This window comes from Corvus cornix, chromosome 4 (genome assembly GCF_000738735.6).
Source record: "Corvus cornix cornix isolate S_Up_H32 chromosome 4, ASM73873v5, whole genome shotgun sequence".
NCBI lineage: Eukaryota > Metazoa > Chordata > Aves > Passeriformes > Corvidae > Corvus > Corvus cornix.
Window position 1 is genome coordinate 67222757 of NC_046334.1, and position 20471 is coordinate 67243227.

The 20471-nt window shown below is 43.5% G+C and overlaps 1 protein-coding gene across 6 annotated transcripts in view; it reads right to left on the reverse strand.

Annotated features, from left to right (window-relative positions):
• Positions 1 to 20471, reverse strand: part of FGFRL1 (fibroblast growth factor receptor like 1) — a 169268-nt gene that overhangs the window by 87689 nt on the left and 61108 nt on the right. Inside the window, exon 1 of one of the 6 annotated variants that reach the window (XM_019287289.3) lies at positions 13462 to 13576. The exons of the other annotated variants lie outside the window; for them this stretch is intronic. Within the exon in view, the coding sequence (XP_019142834.3) occupies positions 13462 to 13561 (100 nt within the window). The 5' untranslated portion in view covers positions 13562 to 13576. Of the gene's footprint in view, positions 1 to 13461; positions 13577 to 20471 lie in introns of those variants that run through there. 6 annotated transcript variants of the gene reach the window in all.

Genomic DNA, 20471 nt, shown 5'->3' on the forward strand with positions numbered 1-20471 from the left:
CTTCCCAAGGCTCTGAAAAATTGAATAGAGTCTTTTTCCTGCATCTGCCTTTTCTGCCTTTTCATTAATTGCACAAGTTCTCCACACAGATTGCAATAGCAGTGCTCTTCCCAGAATAGTCTATTAATGGGTGTGATAATAAGTGCCCTGTTCTTGCATAAGGACAAAATGTTTTGCTAAGAATTGCTGATGCTGAGTTGCACCCAAAACCCGCAAGATGTTTGTGGGATTTGGAACTGTTCCCTCATATTTTACTCCTGTTCCTAGTGTTTTACAGGATTGGACCCACAGGGGATAAACTACAGAGCTCATATTTGCACTTCCTCATGACTAATTCCTATTATTTCAAAGTCTGCCTGATTTTTCCCCAGCATGACTGAGGCAGTACATACAGTCCAACTCATGAATGACTCCAGAGCTGCTGCTGCAGTTACTCATGTTGAATCACACCCATGAATTTTGCAGCATTGCTGATGAGCAGAAATGCTGCTCAAGCTGAGAACAGAGTGGTGAACTAGCCTGAAACTTACTGAAGATTTTAAATAAGAGCCTGGTTAAATCAATGGGTCTTAGAAACACTCAGATTCTGATGAACTTCTAATGACCCAAAGTGGGGACCTTGAGAGCACTTATTCTGAAAAAATCAGAGATAACAAAGATAACAGAGATAACAAAGGAGGCAAACACAACACCCACCCCTTCACATCTTTTGCAGTCACCTGTGGGACAGCACCTCACAGGTGATGGTATCCTCCCATACTCCAAGGGAACTGGCAAAATACCATGAGAAATCCTGCCTGTCCAGGTGTTTCTAAAAATTCCAAACCACCCTTAGTTCTTCACCTTGTGAGATTTCCAACTACCTCAGTGGATGGAGAGATAACCCCAAAACCTTTTGAATGCTGGTCTTACACAAATTGCATTGCTGAATCTTTTAAAGTGAAAATCCACCCATGAAGAGGGGCTCTGTGTGTTGACTTTGATAAGGCAGAATTCACAAACACTGGGTGGGAATCCAGCCCCAAATTCTGCTACATTTCCCTACATGGTGCCCTCACTCAGTGCAAAGGAGCTGAAATGCCCAGACAAGTCCATAGACTTGTTGAAATTCTGGGTTGGCCCTTGGAGAGGTCCTTTCTGACCCAGAGCCCTATCAAACCAAGTCAAACTTCAAGAGTAGCTTCACTGCAACCTGCTTGTGAGCCAGGATACTACTTCATGCATATTCAAATGACAAAAACAGATCTATAATTAGTGCTGGGGAAAAAATGTTTGGTGCAGGGCAAGCAGGGACAGTGGAGAGAGAGCACCCTCCTCCCAACTTGGAAGCCTGCTGTAGGCTCCTTCAAAATCCCTTTCCTTCCGACATTCATGTTGACTCCTGATGAATTTTGAGACCTGGAGGAATCAGATAGTTTCCCAGTCACGTCATGTGCTTCTCTGGGGCAGGCTGCACAAGCGGTGTTCCTGATGGCACCAGAGTTGCCGCTGGATCTGTCACATGTTTGGGTCAGTGGTAAGCTTGGTCCTCCTAAATGCCATTTTCCTTTGACTGACCTTTCGTTCTGAGGAATTGTTGGATCAGTCCCTGTCACAGGATCTATCCGCAGACCTTTATGACATTTAGAAAAGGGTGCATTTCTTAGAGCCATTCTGCCTAAAAACATTAGTGCAGTTCTTCATTAGCTCCTCCAGCAGCTTTCTCAGGAACAGGAATAAAAGTCTCCCCTCACTCTTTTTTCCTGCTGTGAATTTTGCCAGATACAGCATGCACTTCTCAGTAGTGTACAGCCCTAGGACAAAGATGATGAGGCCTTGTTTCTGTTCATTTAGTTCTGTAAATATTCCCATTTTATTACCTATCATCTTTGCAGTAATTACTTTCTGCTCAAGCAGTACTCTCTGGAATCAGTGTTTTGATGTAAATATCAAGCACCATGATAATTATTACAATATTGTAACTTACTACTGTGTTTACAAATAACCACAATACAATTCAGCACCTTCATATATGTCAGAGGCTTCAGAAGCCCTGGCAAGCCATTGGTAGCTGGACCTCCTGAAGCTGGGCTACAGCAAGAATAAAATGTTGGTATCATCATGGATGTCTGTCTCTCTTTCTCATGTACAGGCATTCACTGGGTCTTATTTCACTACATATCTGTAGAGCCCTGCCTTGGGACTGCAAGCTTGATGGATGAATGCTTTTCCAGTCAAGACACACTTTGGCACATCTTGCCACTCTGCACCATCAGAGGCATCAGGGGAGGCAGCAGAGAGGGGTAAGTATGTTTTGCAAAAAGGCCTTTCTCCAATATCCCCTGGGCAGTGGGTGCTACTGACACAGAGCAGCCTCAAAAACTATCCAGGCAAAAGTGTCTTCCCCCTCTGAATCCAGATATTAAGCTGCTCAGCACTGCTCAGGTTCTGCTGGAGATTAATGTCCAGGGTTTCTCTACAGCAATTCCATCTCCTGCTACATGAACAGAGCAAAAAGATGTAGTAAAAGCATGCTGAGTCTGCCAACTTCCCATGCGCAGCACTGATGGGAGCTCCCCACCTTCCAGAAATGGCCCATAATATGCCACAGGGTGGCCAGGAGAGCAGAGTGCCCAGTTAGCCCTCCCAAGGCGCTGATTTGGGAGTGTCCCTGGTGTCTGACCCTGCAGGGCTGGGGCACGTGTGTGCTCACAGCTGAGTGCAGCAGTGTGGGAGCAGAGCCCAGGACACAGGCCCCACAGGCTGGATACATTTCTACAGCTGCTTAGCGAGGCAAAATCCCAGGAAAGCACCTGCTGCTTCACCTACAGCTGCCAGAGAGGTAAAAACAGGCTGAACCCTGGCTGTAGTCACTGACTTCCCATCCCTTGCTGCTGCCGGCGTCCGTCCCGTGCTCTAATGCAGCATTAAAAGGCAGATGAAATTACTCCTCCAGGAGCCAGTGTCAAGATCTCTGCCATCCTGGACTCCAGCTTTGAGTTGTGTGTGAGGAGGAATGATCTAATTGAGTGCAATGCCCTACAGCTGCTCGCTATAGCGCTGCTCTTGCCTTGTTTGTGGGGAGGGCAACACCCCAAGAACTGGAGAGCAACACCATAAGCAATTGTTCTGAAACCTGAGAACATTTTGTGAAACCAGACTGTTAAAATAGAGACTTCATATATTCACCAAAGCTAAATTAATGCCAATATATACCATCTCTCTGGCTAGGGGGGAATCCTGTGAACTGCCATGTGCCTGCAGTCATGGGCCAAAGCTCCAGACTGGATTCTCTCAAGGCAGAGTAGCAGAGAGCAAGTGCCCTCTGGTCCTGAGTGTAAACCCTGTGAGCACTCCCCCTGATTCCTTAGCCATTAGGCAGCGATTCTTGGAAACATCAGCCTTTTTCAAGTGCTGAGAATCTCCAATCTGTGATGCTCCTGGACACAGCAATTACTTCCCGCAGCATTTTTTCATCAAATATAGGAGAAAGGGACGAAAACAAGGCCCCAGGTAGATATTCCATCCAAATTACTGACACAGATTTTTATGCATTTTTGTAGTCAGGAAGGGAGGGAGAACTCTTGCATTTTTCCACGAGGCAAGGACAGCTCTCTATGGCCACAGGGCACTACTTTTAAGCCCCATCATGGTGGAGAGGGCACAGCTGGTTCCACAGCCTGAACAGAGGAGCTCTCTCAGGAAGTTAAGCCCCACCTTGACACAAGCCTAGTGGGGGCAGGTTTTCTTCAGGCCCCCTTGTCCTCAACCCAGTAATATGAGAGAATCATTTCTTAATACTGTGGCTGAGAGAGAAGGGTGGGATTCGACATCCACGGATGTGACTCGGGAAGAAGTGATGAGAATGCAGCTGCCTCCCCCCGTGCTTCGTTGTTATTCTTTCTCCAAATACAAACTAAATATAACTTTGCTCCATAACATTCAAATCATTTTAGTTACTAGCAGGGATCATGCCTGGAGTTCCAAGGGCCAGGGTGCAATCAGGCTTAAAATATAATTTAAACAATCCAGAACCTAGATTTTCCACCAAGTTATTTTCTTGCTTGTAGTTTCCCCATTTGCAAACACATTTAAACACACCCAGAAAGAAACCAACAAGCTCAGCCAGATACCAGGTTTTCTGTTCAAGATCATATAAACCCAGTTGAACATTAACAAGGAAATGCCATGATCACCTCATTTGTTTTAAATATTTCTGCTCATATAAATGCAGACAAGTGTGCAGATTTATTTGCCTCATTTACGAATACAAGCAACTGGAATCTCCATTCTGTTCCATTATATAAAAGACAGACTCTACACCTGTCTTACTGAACAGCTGGGCAATTTTCAATTTATATCCACTATCCTACACCACAGAAAAGCCCCACTTGCTGCTCTGCTGCTGACACTGCTTTACTAGCATTCCTGTTCTCCTCCCCAGTGCCTCGGGAAGGGATAGTGGTTGCCATTTCTTGGCAAAAGGAGTTATGTAAAACCCAAGAAAGCCTCTTTGCTTTAGCAAATAGCTATTTCCGGGAAGAAGAAAAAACAATTTCTAGAAGTGTATTTAAGACACAACAGTGGGATAGCCTGGAGCTTCCTGTCCATATTTCTCACAGTCAAAAACACACACACATGTAATTATATTTTCCTGCGCCGCATTGCAAAGTTCATGCACTTGTTCAACTCATACATGTAGTAAACATGATTTACAGCTCCGTGTGAAAACCCTCTAGATATATGGTGTTTTGATAGTGATTCAAACCTAGCACTTTAATTTAGTAACACCTAGCAGTGAAAGCTAAATGATTTCCCACTCCACATTCCTAACTTTCCATGAACCCCTTTTTACGGCTAACATGGGGAGGAGATACTGCTTCTACAACTGTTTGGACTTATCCTTGCTATTCCTTCAACTAAACTGCACACTAACATCAAGCTTCACATATGGTGAACGCACCAGCACTGACCCACGTCCTATGAGACCATTTGCCATCATACAGTTCAAAGTGAACTTTATTAACACATTAAACATAATTACAAAGAGGAAATTCCAAGGAAGGTCAACAAGCCCGGACAGCTTCTTGGAATGGAAAGTAATTTATAATATCCACATACTGTATTGTAAAGTTTATAAAGAAGTTAAATAAGTTTTAAGAGCCCCATGGGTTATGTATATTTTATTATTTAATACCAAACACATTCACTTTCCATGTAGATAAGATTTCTTTTGAAGTGCTGTGTTAACAAATTAGCAAAGTCATTTATGATGAAGCACCCAAACAACCCATCAACATATGGAATTAGCATGAGGGGCTGGAGTACCACAGATAGTGCATGTCCTGTGAGGGGAACACAGCTAAGCACAGAAATCTTTCATTACAACAGCGAGATGAGGGAATTGGACAAAGGTCACCAACCAAACTGCTCATTTGGTGTGAACACAATCTCTTACAGCAAAACTTGAGGCAACACTTGGCCTTCACCATACTCATCACTGTAAAACCTGAGCTTCCAAAGACTTTACTGCCAGGGTGGTTCACAGCAAAGTGGATTTCCTTTACCTTTCCCATGCTTCAAAATGTACATACGCAGCTGGAAAGGATCACCTAAAAGCCACGTTTGAAACATGCATCTGGAGTTGTCTAACTTGGGGTATCTGCTGCTACAAAGCTGGGCTGGACAACTCCTGCTTACAGTAGGAGTTTAACCTTTTCTACAATAGTTTAACAATCTCTGCAAGACCTACATGAGGATTATGCCCTCACACTCTCTGCATATCATTATTACCATTATTTGTATCGGCATTCAGGCTGTAATGATGGATCAATAGACAGAGACCTTGCTCTGCTACGACAAACTCTACCAAGGAGCAAATCCCACATGGAAGGCTTTACAAAGCAATGATGGGAAGAGTTTCAATCAACACGTGTAGGTGCTCCTGAAAGAGAGGAGCTCTTGGCTCTCTGCACAGTTGGAAGCCATTACGTGGAGAGCAGAACTGATAAAAATGCTTTTTGAGAGAGATAAAAGGATGAATGTGTTGCCCATGTATCCCATTAACTAATGGAATAAGTAGTTCAAAGGACTGTTGAATCCAACATCTTTTCATATTTTCAAAACAAAACAGTCTGCACTTCCAAAAGGTATGTGCTAGCCAAGTAAAGTAGGGGTCAGCGTGGGGGTAACTGGTCCAAATGCTTTGGTATGTGACATGAGAAGATCAGATTAGATGAGCTAATGGGTCCTTCTTGGCTTGAAAACATAGGCGCCCACAGACAAAAACAATGCTTATCAAAAACAATCAAAAGATTAAAGAAAAAACCAACAGCATCTCTGTAGAACAAAGACTCTGAGCGAGGAACACAAAAACACCACAAGTATTTGCTGACCAGCCCCGATGGCTGCTCAGGCTTAGATTTGGAAATTGTGAACTGTTTGCAGGAGCAAGCTCCAGGCTTGGGCTGCATGGCTCAGCCCAACAACCTGATGGAGAAAACAGCTTCACAGATCCATTTTACAGCAAGTGAAGTGACATATTTTCTCTTTCTTCCTTACCTCTGTGGTAGGAGTTGTTTTCCTGATGAAATGGATACTTATTGATAGCACAAGAAGTGCCTGCCATATTTTCACATGAGTAATAAATAACTAGTCCCTTGGGTGAAGGCTGCCAGTAAATTCCCTACTCTAGATGTTCCAAACCTAAGAAAAATACAATATTTGGGAACATGTTCCATTTAATTAAGTGGCCTGCATATACATTTCACCAACATTTAATAAAATAGTTATTGTATGTTAAACAATTGGCACTTGATTATTGCTTAGATTTATTGCAGTTAAACAACAGTAGATGAGATACGTATCTCTTACGTGGTTTCTAAATCCTTTGAGCATATGTTTTCAATAATCAGTTGGTATTTATTTAACATGAAATTACCATCTTATTAAATTCAATGTGTATGGGTGACATTCAATTTCAATTGTTGCTGAACATTTTTTCAGCAGCAAAAAATAGTAACTTTATCCCTTAGGTTTCGAGGTAGCAAACGCAAAGGAGAGTTAGGATTACTTCAAATTACTTTTGAAGAAACAGACTTCATATGCTGGAAAGTTTCTAGTGTGGAAGAAAATATATGATTTATTGTTTCTCAAGTGCTGCCAGTGGGCTTAGTGTGGGCCAAAGGAGAGGACTAATATTTCTACTCAAATGCTAAAATTATACTGACAGCTCAGTTCAGGTATGCAGCTCAATGGATAACCACAAAACCTTTTTTAGAGAAGAGATAAGTACAACAAAGGTGTGTTGGCACACACACCCACACAATCTACCTCTTTCATTCCCATTCAAGAAGGCAAGCCCATCTAAATAATGGCATACATAATTTGTTGGGCACTTTTTCAAAAGCAATGCCCTTAAAGCATTATTTCAAGGTTCTAAAATTAGAAGACTTTTTGTTTGGTTGGTTTTTTGCTTGTTTTTTTAAATTTTTTTAATTTTAGTCTTCTGTTTCCAGGAAGGACAAACTGACTAATTCTGGAAGAAAGCTAGAAATCCTCTGGCTTGAGGGAGGATCCAGAACCCAACCGAAATTCCATAGCTCCGACCTGGCTCTCTCCAAACCTAACCCAAACCTCCACCATCTCCTCCACAGGTCACAGAGGCACCATTCTTGCCAACGCGAGACATTTGTTTGCTTCCCATAATGTCTGGAAAACAGTGCAGTCAGGCAGCCCTGAATTGCCTTCTGGGGTGGGTCTACCCAAATTTTAACATAAATATCATTGTACTATGCCCTTCCAGCTGTTTCCTAACCATGAAAATACTGCTTCACAAGCCCAGTGGATTTTCCAGCCAAATCGCCCACATCTCCAAGACTTTCAGTAAAACAAACCAAACACTCTGCAAGCCTCAGTTTAATTGACTTTTTTTGTGACTTCTCCCCTTTTTTCGTGAAAACTCCCCTTCAAGCCACCAATAGCAATCACATTCCAAATCCCAAGGTTCCAAAAATAGGTGTTTACTTCTGAGCCAACCTGCTCTGAATTTTGTCCCCTTCTTTGTCCCTCCTCCCTGCATGCAGCATTTTGTCACCTATCCATTTTATCTGAACAGCTCCTAGAGAATAGGATGCCCAAGTTCACGTTTGGAGACACAGGTTCCCCTTGAACTTTGGTAGTCAATATTTAACCCAGTCTGAGCACTGTGCAGGGTTTAATAAGTAACGAGACGTTTCCCTTATAGACAGGCTCTTGTGTGAGCACTCTGCAAGCAGGAAATTGTAAGTGTCATTGTTTATGTCTGCAGGAAAACAGAAACCACGATGGTTGACTCCATGCTGTACACGGGAACGATGGGAACGCAAACCTTTAAATAGCTGGTTTGCCTTCCTGCTAGCCCACAGCAGCAAGTTTTCAGCCATTGACTGACACAGGAGCCTTTTAATTTGTATTCAAGGATTTGGGTTTCCTCAAAATATTCTTAAAAATCTTTTTTACCAGAATTTGCTCTAAGAGACGAAAGTGGAGAAGACTTTAAACTCTTCCATCCTGTGCTGGTTCCTACTGGCCTTTCCCAATACTCAGGATGGAAAAAGTGAGATTAGTGCACTAAGGACTCAGAAAAAAACCATCTTGACCACTCACTCTCAGTCATGAGACACTGCCAAAATATCCCTAAGCCTTCTGCTGTTGGGCAATCAGTGGCAGTGCCCTGCATGGCGAGGCTGCTCTCAGCCCTCCCTTTCCTCTGCCCTCGTCTCTGGGGGCTTCTATGTTTGGTCACCACAAAAGCGTGGTAACAACTGTTTGATGGTGACCACAAAGAGATAAACATTGTGGTATTTAAGAACTGGAGATATTTTCAGAGGCTTCTCTAGAACAGAAAGCATTTCCAGCTGAATGGCTGCATAGCAAGCTTGATATGGAGCCTTTGGAAGAACTGTTTTTCTGTAAGAAAATCACATTTTTGTCAAGAACTAAGACTTTACCCAGTTTTCTTTTTCAAAGAGTTTTGCCTGGTTTTCTCCCCTTTTCAGCTTAAGAAATATTTTATGTAATAATTTTGGCCAATCACTCAAGAGAAACCAAGTCTCCTGCACAGGGAAACTATCACTGAATTCTTACAGCATTCCCATCTGGTTCCTGCCCTTCAGACACTGAAGCACACACTACCTGATGTAAAAACACATGATACACTCGCCTGGACAGAGGCAAGTGCAGCTTTCTGCAGCCTGCCTGCACCTGGGAGAGCTTTAAACAGACCCACTTCTTCTGCTCCTCCTCTGGTTTGCTCACAACAACAAGGTTCGTGCACTCTTACCTGGCTTAATTAGTTTTTCCATCAGGAGAGAGTGAAGACTTGTTGTTCTATCCGACTTACTATGTCCAACTGCACCACCTAGGATTGCTAGAGGCTGTGCTGTAATGTCCTGGGACTGTTCAGCTCTAATATCAGATGAAATCAGGTTTGCATTTAATCTGGTATGTCCAAAGGTTTGCTGCACCCCTTGCTGTTCAAAAGCTGCTTCACATCACCTGGAGGAAGGTATTCCTCTTATACCTCTATTGCACACCAGTGTGGCGTGTCAGGATGAATGGTATTAGCACACCAGCACTCAGCAGTGGGTATATTCTGCCAATATTGAACAACTGAAACCAAATATTTTAAATACAAATCCATTTAGATTCCTCAAACTATCCAAAGGATTTGGAAATACTTCTCCTTTGCTGAAGATCCCACACTGCCTGCCTTTTATGCCTGTACATCTGCAACAACAGCAAGATGGTGCTAATTATTATTTGATACACAAGCAAACTACCAACCCCCTGTTCTTAGCACAGCCTGTTGCTTTATTTGAGCTGCCAAAACTTCAGCAGCTACAGGGACACACGGGAGTTTTGCTGACATCAATTGCTTCGTGATTTCAAGTGACTCCATTCTGCTGGCGGGCTGCACACTGGAATGCAACATCATATCCAGCAGGTAGATAGAGCCACTGGAATATCAATTAACGTGCAATCCTATTACCTCAGTGTCTGGTAATGTGCAGTCCCAGCTACCCTCCTGCAAGTGGAAGGGGGAGAAACCTGGAGAGCACAGCAGCTATCTAGGAAAAGCTGTGCACGGAGAAATATTGTCTCATCGCGTGACTGCAGCACTGCCCCACATCCCATCGCACGCGTGCAGGTACCGGCACATGCACAGCGCATCAGCTGTCAGCAGGAATTCCTGGCTGCACACTGAAATGCTGCCACAGCCTGTCTGCCCAGCCTGCCCCAGCCAATGCACATCTGAGCAGCTTGTCCACTCGCATAAACATTTCTGAGCTTCCCGGTTCATGGAAATAGGTTTTACTGTTGAAGTGACTTGAACTTGTTCTTGGGGAAAGCCACGTCAGGAATCACTCCATGCTGCTCACTGGCATTTCTGAGCAAGGAGTCAAGAGGTCAAAACCCAAGGTCAGAGAACAGCAGACACGATCTCTTGCTGTACCTGATGCTGGAGAAATCAGCACATTCCTAATCAGTCACTAATCCCCTAATCTTTATTGCATGTAAATTCCAACCCCTTCCCAATGTCTGTGCCATGGTATTCTCCAATCTGATTAGGGTGAAACCCCATTGGAAGACTCATTGATAAAATATGGAAATGTGTAAAATCGATTTTCAGTATATCACAAACAGCGCCGCAAACCCCTCCAGGGATCAAAGAACAGCCATCAAATAGCAACAAATAGAGGGCTGTTAAAAACACTTCTTATCTAATAGTGGATGTGACTATTTGACAAAAGACAAAATTCACTTCCGAAGGGAGAACAGTGCTGCATTGTTTTACAGACAGTAAAGGATCAGTTCATGACCAAGACAGAACAGGCAATGTAAGAAAGGTCGTCATTTAAGGCCAAGCTGTAAAAGTGTGAGGGCAGAAGACAAGAGGGACTAGATGCACTCTGACTCACAATTTACTCAGCCAACAATCTCAGCTTTACTTCCAGAAGGTACAGCAGGAGCACTGTTGGCATGGAACAGCTGGTCAGTGAATTTGTCATTTAGCATTTATCTTGATATGAAGCAATTAACACTGGTAGGGCTGAGAAAAATGCTTCAACTTTTGGTCCTGAGCTCAGTCAAGCTTTGCTTGAAATGGCTCCACCAGTAGAGTCCAGAGCTTTGGCCCGCTGGGAACAGTGTGGACTCCATTATTGTAAGTACAGTGGGTTTTATTGTTGAAAACAATGTAAATTCGATAATGCTTCTAAAAAATTAAATACCTTGGCAGGATGTCACTCTCCTATGTCACTTTCCTATGGTGAGTATAAGGGAAACAAAGCCTCCTTCATATAATTCACCAGAAGACAGAGAAAAATACTGAATTAGAAGAAAGCAGAGGCCAATCCAACTCCTGTGTTTCGTCCATCGAGGGGAGTTTGCCAGAATTCACAATTTTATTTTGTAAATTGCATGATATTAGGTGCTTGTTTCTTACTGTCTCTTTTCTGAGGGCATAATTCTGAAGGAGAATCTCCTGTTTATTTAAACATGAAAGGAAATTTGTGACTTTTGTGATTGTAGGGAACCACTAAATGCTCTGAAAATAGGAAGCAAATAAATAAAATCCAATTTGTTGTAACATTCAAGCTGTTTCAGCCAGAGTGATGGTTTTTGTGGGGTTTGACCCAGGAGCGTTGAACACGCAGGATTAGTAACGTGAGTGCTTCCCACGGATGAATCCCATGTGATTTATTTAAGCATCTTTATGACATGCATTAAAAAAAGGCTGCACTGGCTGTGGGATCCAATAGCTGTAGGATCTGAAATTGCTTATGCTCCATTCACCATACAGGAGATTATAAGCAGGTGTGTCTCCTAGAGAAACTGGTACATTACAATCAACAGGAAGCTGGCTCATACTCCCAGATGTTTGTCATTATGGGAAGCAGGGAGATGTTAGGGTCAATAAAACCACACTTCTACTCTTGCAGCACCTACAGTCCAAGAGGGACTTCAGTAGCTCAGCTCTGCCATTGATAAAAGTTTTACAAGACCTCTGCTCCAAACAGCCCTGAAATCAAAGGTCTGTTTACTTAGCCTTTGCTTGCAGGGCTTTAGGATAGTGCAAGGAAGATCAAAGCAGGGACCTCGTTTAACATGTCCAAGTACACAACCAGCAAGTCTGTTTATGTTGGATTCCTACACACTGAGAGTGCTGCTGTCTGTCAACACTTCAGGCTCATTTTCAGCAATATTGGGTGAGGAGGGAAATATTCAGAAAGACCCCACAGATTTTGGTCCTGCTGAAACAGAAGTGAAAGAGCAGGGAGATCTGCTTGCAACTGTGACTGCCAAGGTCAAACACAAACTCCTTGCAGGGAAAAAGGAAACCTGCACAGGTCAGAGACCTCTGGTCTCTACTGAAGTGCTACACCACAAAAATGCAGCTAAAGTCTGCATGAAGAGCTGGAAAAGAATCTTGGTTCTGTAAAATTATTTTTTATTGCCATTGCACAACGAGACTTGGTTCGGCACTGGTAAGGGATGACACCCTGAGCCCCTCATGCACAGAAAGAGATGCAACAGCCACCAGCAATTCACATCTCCCACTGATACCTGTACAACCCTACACTGGGGATGGGGCAGTTTGCAATGACCCTACATTCTGTGGAGCTATTTCCCAGGTCTATTAGGGGGCAAGACTCTGATGACATCTCCATTTATTTATCTGCTTGTTTTTCACTGCTGCACTAACATCTCTCTATTTAGAAAATTCATCCATATATTTATAAAAGGCTGAAGACTTGCAACAGCCTTTGCCCCAAGCGTGGTGGCAGTGGGATGCAGCACTATTACAATCCCTTCTACATGACTTCCCATTTTCACAAAGTTTAACTTAGTATCTCTCACATCACTCCTTCTCAAACAATGTGTGCAAAATTGGCTTATAGGCTTAAAAGCTACTGGAAGGGATGGAGATGGATTGACCCTCAAATGTGTCACCACATGAATCTCATCTCCTTAGGACACCAATGTAAAGACCAGCCAGACATGCATAGGTATGGCAAGGGTGCTCACACAGGAGACAGCTAGTATTTAACTTTGGAAGTAGAGCTCTTTCTCTGGAAGATTTATCTGAGGATATAACCCCCATCTGGTACCACAGCAGAACCTTTACCAGAAAATCAAATTGCAAACTTTGGGGTGGATCCACTTTGTGCTCATTTCTTTTACTTTTCTTGGTGCTCTGTTCAATTTTCCTAGGAAAACCCTCTCGTGTTCTGAGCAATGTTGCTCAAAACAAATAGAAACTTGGGACCTGAAAAAGTCTGTAACTAGTGTTAGGAATCCAAGTCTCGCAATAGACCGCTCGCTCTGGAGCTGCCTCCTGCAGATTCCCAGCATCTCCCTCTGAAATACCCAAAAGGGCAGAGACAAGGCACTGGAATGCACAGCTCATAGGTGAGACCAGTAGAAACAAATTAATACCTGCTGCTTCTTCCCTTGGCTTCGCAGAGGAGTAAAACTTAAAAAGTTGTAAGGAACATGTGGAGAAAACCTCACCAACTGTGGGCTGGAGGGGCCCCATCAGGTCTCATTCCCATCCATCCCTCTGTACTATCTGCAGGAATGACCCTTTAAAACAGAGACAAATAAAAGGAAAGAGAGCCTAATTGATAAGGTGCTTTCTTAGGTCCTTGATAGTCACAGAGCAAGGGTCACACAAGGTACCAAAGTGCCATAATTGCATAGCTCCTCTCTTGGGGTGCTGTGAGGACACACATTAGATTGCCAGGCACCCTGATCACAGGCAGATGGGAACCTAGATGGATATGCAGGTCTTAAGACTCCCAAAAGAATCTTTGCAGTTTTCCAGGGGAGAGGTTTTCCCTAACGAGGCAATACAGCCAGCTTTGCTCCACCCTATTCCACTGCCTCTAGTCAAAATCCTCATCTACACTTCTAAACTGTTCCCTCCCCCTCCTCCTGGCTCCAGTATCCAATCCCTTCATACACTTGCAGACAGTTATTGTCCCCTCAGGTGTCACTTAGCCAAGCTATACATATATTTACAAGCAGCTCTTTTAATCTTCTCACATAAATCAGTCCCCCCAGTTGTCTGATCCGATCATCCGGGCCTGTCTCTCTCTGTCCGGACGAAAACCTTGCCTGCATCCCTGACATCTCCTGGATGTCGAGCTGTCAGCTCAAGCTCAGAGCTCTTAATCTTCCTCCCCCTTCCCACCTCCTTCCTTAATTGCTGTGGACACTGCTACTGTCCCGCCTGTCGCTCAGGCCCACAGCCCTGGTGTTATTTTTGACTCTGCTCTCCCTCTAGCTCTCCCCCCATCCTGGCTCAGACCCTGAGCTGAAGTCTTTCTGCAGCTCCTTGATAAGCCCAGCCCTGGCTGCCCATCCACTCACTTGTAGTTTGCATCCAGACTCCCATGATATTTCATCCTCTGCTCCAAGCTTGGCGAAGCACACTCTTGCCTCATCCATATTAATTTTTTTCTAGGCACTGGTCTGGCCACTTCTACTTCTCCTCACATCTACCTCTCCCTTTCCCTGCCACATCAAACAGCTGCTACTTTTCTTCACTTGTCAAGACTCCGCCTCGCCTCTTCCCAATCACTGGTCCATCACCTCTTCCTTACCAGAGGTCCACCCTCTTCCAGCTGTGCCGAAAGTCCAGGCTCTCTCCTGCCTTTTTACATTTTTCAAAGAAAATCATAGGTATTTTCCTGCCTCGTGTGGGAGCAGCTCCCCACTGGAATTGGCTGAGGCATTGGCTCTCTCCCTACACATGCCCCCTAAAGCTTTCCTGCACCAGGTACCCACCATCACTGGCATCCTGCTGGTCATCATGGCCAACACCATGTTTAAAACTAAAAGGAGGAGAGATTTAGATCAGAAAGAAGGAGAGATTTAGATCAGATGAGAGGAAGAAATTCTTTACTCAGAATACACTGGAACAGGTTGCCCAGTAAAGCTGGGGCAGTTGCATCCCTGGAAGTTCAAGGCCAGGCTGGATGGAGCTTGGAGCAACCTGGTCTAGTGGAAGGTGTCCCTGCCCATGGAAGGGAGGTTGGAACTAAATGTTCTGTGAGGTTCCTTCTAACCCAAATCATTCTGTGATTTTAAGATTTTACAATCTCACTGCTCCTTTGCTCCACCCATCTTCCTGCCATCATCCTTCACCTCATACCCCCAGGCAGCTCTTCAGGCACAGCCTTAGTGTGCTCACACAACACCTTGCACAGTGGGGTGAAGGCCCTGAGCACAGCAGTGGCACACACAAATCATGCTAATCACAACAGCTTCACTAGCACCTCTCTGCTGATTATCCTCATTTCTGCATCCACAGCATTAACGTATAATTGCATTTTAACAAGCTTCATTAGCACATTGCCTTAGTAAAGCTTAACACAGCCCAGGCACCCAAGGAAACCTCATGGTGCTTTTCTGCTCAATATAATTTTCAAGGCTTCTGTAACCTGATTTGTTAGGAATAACCTCAGGGCTGTAAAGCTTTTCTTCTGCCATGCAGCAATTAAGGAATAATTTGTCACAGAGCAAGCAAGTCAAGCTGCAGGGCAGGAAGGCCCTGTGCAATACAGTGAAGCTGTGTAAACCAAAGCCCTGGGTACAGGAACAAAGAGAGCATCCCTCCCCTCCTTCTTCGTTAGCCAGGAGCTGGTGCTCAGCTCCTGTAAATGCTGCACAGTTCCCTCAGTAATGCAGCTCTTGCAGCATGCAGAGAAATGCCTGTGTGCACCCTGCCAGCATACACACTGGCTGTGGCTCTGCCCTTCCTGTACTTTTTTTGGACATGGTGCAGAAAGGTAAACAGCCCCTTGCCAAACCATACTGTTGGCATGAGCTGTATGATGGAATAGGATTAAGAAATGGGCTGCAAAGCTTTTTTAAGAAAGTTTTATGAAGCTCCAAAGGATAACTGAACTCCGTATATTTTTTTTTTTAATAACTAGCCTGGGAAGAAAAATGTGAGTAACTTAGGAATATGACAGATTAAGCACAGGTAGTACATTTATCGAGTATGATGAGTATTTCTGTCTGGCTAAACCTTTTCTAGCTTTAATACTTTTTCCAGTTATCTCAGTCACATAAAAGTCAAACACTTTCCCAAGCATTCCTGGAAAGATGCTTCCTGTTTTGGTGAGGGAGAGAGGGTATTTTTAAGTAAAAAATGATCTGACTATGCTGACTGTGTATGAATCCCAGTCACAAAACCAGAAGTAGTTTTGCAGATGGAGGTTGTTACCTGATTTTTTTCCTAACTTCCATAGTAACCAGATTAAGGAACTGCTGGCAAACCTCAGACACATTTCCAAAACCATACGTAGGAAAAGTGTGGCAGGAATAGAAAGCTATAGAATATCAACTTCTACATGGCCCCAGACAGCTGTCTGTGAAAGCAGAAAACATAGGGTTAATGGTTCTTTTACACTTTTCTTTTAGTACTTGCAGACAACTGAGGATGGATCATTGCTGGAAATTCTCCAAGCAAGGAGACACTGATCTTGTGAAGTGTGAGCAACACTCAATTCCCATTAATTTTAAGGGAGATCAAAGCTGTCCAGCATTTTGTAGAGTTTTCTAAATCTGTGGACAGATAGGGTCCCATCTCACTATAAAATAGGTTCTCCTCCAGAAAACCCCTCTCACACCTCTATTTATCCATGCTTTGCTATTTTCCATCTAAAGCACATAAAGAAGAAAAAAATCCAGTTGTCAACTATCTGATATTACAATAGTTGATTCTTAAGGAATATATACTTTTCACATCCTACTACCATTATTTTAATGTTCAGAGGTAAAGGAAAAACTTCACCCATCCCCACCTTCTTCCCCCTTAACCAGACAAATAAGGCATTCAGCTTGTCTGAATTTAAATTTTTATTGGAGTTGATCCAGCAACCAGAGCACACTGCTAGAAGCCAACGTCCCGCTTCCTTCAATACACCTCCTTCATTCTGACTCCCTGCTTTTGTACAGCTTTGGTAATCTCAATCTGTGGTCAGGGATACGATAAAATTTCAGCTATTTCCCCCCTCAGCTGCACGGAACAGGTCTTGCTCTTAAATCAAAAGCCTTGCACCCTAAACCTCTGGTTAAGTACTTAACTATGGGCAAGCCTTTGAAATCATCACAGGCTTCTTTCTTCTTTTTCTTAGATATAGTGCTGAAAACCCCAGAAGTGAGCCAAGTTCTTGGGAATATCAAAGGTACTCAGAGGAGACTGGGGGAAGGAGGCTCATAGGGTGGCTCCCCAGTGTTTTCTTGGCCTGATCTTCTGAAATAGATGGCATTACCAGTCCTCATCAAAAATGTAAAATTTCCTCCCTCATCCTTTAGGGCATGACAAAATATTGCTAACTTTTCTGGATGCATTAGGAGCAGACAGCAGCTGCAATCCAAGCAGAGTCACATTTCTGTCATTGCCTTGGTAAATGACCTCCACCTTCCTGCACAGGATGGTGTGGGCTCCCACATACCTACTACTGATGTTTAGGTTTTCCTCTGTGCTTCTCCCTTTTTCCTCCCATTCCCTCTCCTCTCTACAAACAGTAATTCAAGAACCATGATCAACCCTTTGCTTGGCTTCAGGTCTCTTGCATGGGCTAAAGTTACCTCCACTTCTCCAGCATGGTTTGGGGAATTTATTTATATTCCGTGTTCTGGAGATAGACCCCATGTCTTGCCAAGGGCTCTCATGGGTATTACAAAAGGAACACTGACAAATATTTATGGAACCTAAAGTGAAATTCAAGACACTGTTAAAATAAAGTTTCCTTTAGGGTTTGGGGTTTTTTTTTATTCTCCTGAAAAATTGACCTGGCTTCCTTGGCAAAAAGACTAATCCAAATGCTATTGGTATCTTAACAGCTCATAAGAACCACATGCTTCAAATAAAGTCATTACTATCAGACATGCTGAGTGGTTCAATTAAACAAATATGAAAATAGACACTTCATCCTGCTTTAACTAAGTGGGATCATTTCGCTCCTGAATCCAGACTGACAATGAAAATGATATAGTATTTATAGAGCAGCTTTTTATCCTGAAAGATCACAAAGGATTATGCAGACCCTGCTTCACACACTACCAAGATGCTGCCACTTCCAGGGAGGAACACATGAGCTGTCCCACAGCCTTGAGGAATGGCACATGGCAATTTAGACAGAGGAGCAGAAAAGAATTCCACATTCAGCTAAAACTATAGAAAGGAATTTAGGCAAGCAGAATGGAGATTGTTTAGACTGGAGCACATCCAGCACAGAGGAGGTATGGTGATCTGGTGTTTCAAATACAGAAGTTAAAGCAAAACAACAGAAAAGTTATGGTTTAAACTATCCAAAAAACAGATTTTAGGGAAGAAGGGGAAACACCATCTTGAAGGTGAACAATTGAATTCCTTCCACTTCAGCTGTGCATGGGAAATTCTCTAAAAGGTGCTCTTGCTCACTATTCCCTTCATGATTACAAGAACCAGGATTAACAATACTTTGCATAGCTGCCTGTCCACATAAGGATGACACAGGATACGTTATGAATTAAAGGCTTCAAAAAGCTTTGTCTGGTAGTCTCACACACGTCAGAGACAGGAAAATACCAGGTCCATCTACATCACACATTGACTGCCGCCAGGATCCCTGCTGGCATCTCTGCCCCATTTTACATTAGCTACACTGCACATGTAATGCAGCCCATGGAGAGAAAGAGAGAGAGAGAGAGAGAAAGAGAGACTTGCCCAAGGCTGCCCTATGAATCTGTGGCAGCAGCATCAGGAATCCAGTTTTGACTCTGAGTGCTCTACTGTGACAATCAGGTGATGCCTCCCCACTCCAGGACAAGTTCCCTCCTGTGAAACCAAAGTCTTGCACGAGATGCTCAGCAGGCCTCAGTGTACTATGTCAATGGGTGGCCAAAATTTTCCCAGTAAAATTTTCTTTTGTGAAAGACGGAAAAGCAAACCACTGATTTATGGAGCAGCAGCATGGCAGGTCATGGTAAAACAGGGAAAATCCACCACTTTAAGAAGTTAGGGACACAGTGACATGACATGAAGTCGTGTGGGCACACACCAAATGTCAGCTGCAACTCTAAGGGTTACAGCAAGGACTGGAACCAGCTCAGCGTGAGGAATTCAGCCTGTGGATGTGTTTATAATGACACATCTGCAAAGAATCACAGAGTCACAGAACCACTTAGTTGGAAAAGACCTTTAAGATCAAGTTCAACCACTAAACCAGCACTGTCAAGTCCACCATTAAAACCATGTCCCTACATGCCACATCTGCACATCCTTTAAGTCCACTCAGGTATGGTAAAGAGAAGCAACCCTGACAATATTACTGCCAGCATCCCCCCAGTACAAAAGTGTGAAAGAAATACAACTGTGCCATAAGAGTTTTGTACCTGGCACACAGACTAGCACCAGCATGAGCCTCTCTGCAGAACAATTAGCAGAAAGTACCAATCTCAAAAAGCTTCTTTCTTTGCTCCAGTTCATTTAGCCTGAAGTAGAGCAATCAAGACTCTTCTGGCAGAATATCACATTCTCAATATGTAACCACTTAAAGGAAGAGGACAGCTATTGCAGAGAGATGTCCCAGGAGAAGAAATCATTGTACAAGTGAAAGGGATTTCTTTGGAGTGACTTTTAAAATAATGTGAAGCTGCTCTCTTTTTTTTTTTCTGTTCTCTTTTTTCTCTTTTCTTTCTTTTCTTTTTTCCTTTTCTTTTCTTTTCTTTTCTTTTCTTTTCTTTTCTTTTCTTTTCTTTTTCTCTTCTTTCTTTTTTCCTTTTGGACTGGACTACAAACCTTTCTTTTTCTAGCCAGCAGTTGTTCACAAACCTAATCTTCTGTGGTTTCAATGAAATAAGTAAGGCAGATAATCATGTACTATGAGGAGGAAGGGGATGACTCCATGGCTGTACAACCTCCAAGCACTATTTTTTCCTGGAGGGAAGGGGAAAGAGCAAAAGGAAAATACTCTGACTTAAGAGATGAGCAAAGAAGGAAGATGTGGCATGCTGTGTAAAGGAGATTTCCAGCAGCTCTACAAACTGCCAAGAGCTAAGTCAATTCTCTTATTTATATGTATTTCAGGGTGCTTTCAGTACTCACAGAACTCGCATCACTGACAGCAGAGAGAAAAGTACATTTATACAGCGATTGTGCATTTCCCTGCCATGACAGAAAACCTGCCCTCAGGTACGACACAGAAGGATACAGAGAGGTCAGCTCTGTCTGGCTCAGGGTCCCATGACACACATGACAGCAGAACTCCAGACCCACACAGCAGTGCAGAAGAAGGCTGTGGGATAAATCATGGCTAAACAGGTACGGAAAATAGGTGCCAGCTCTGGTTTGGGAGGTGCATTGGACTGAGGCCACCAGCTCTGCTGCTGTTTTGGAACAAGAAACCCTCTATTTTCACCCTTGAGCAAGAGCCAGGTTGGACTAAAGG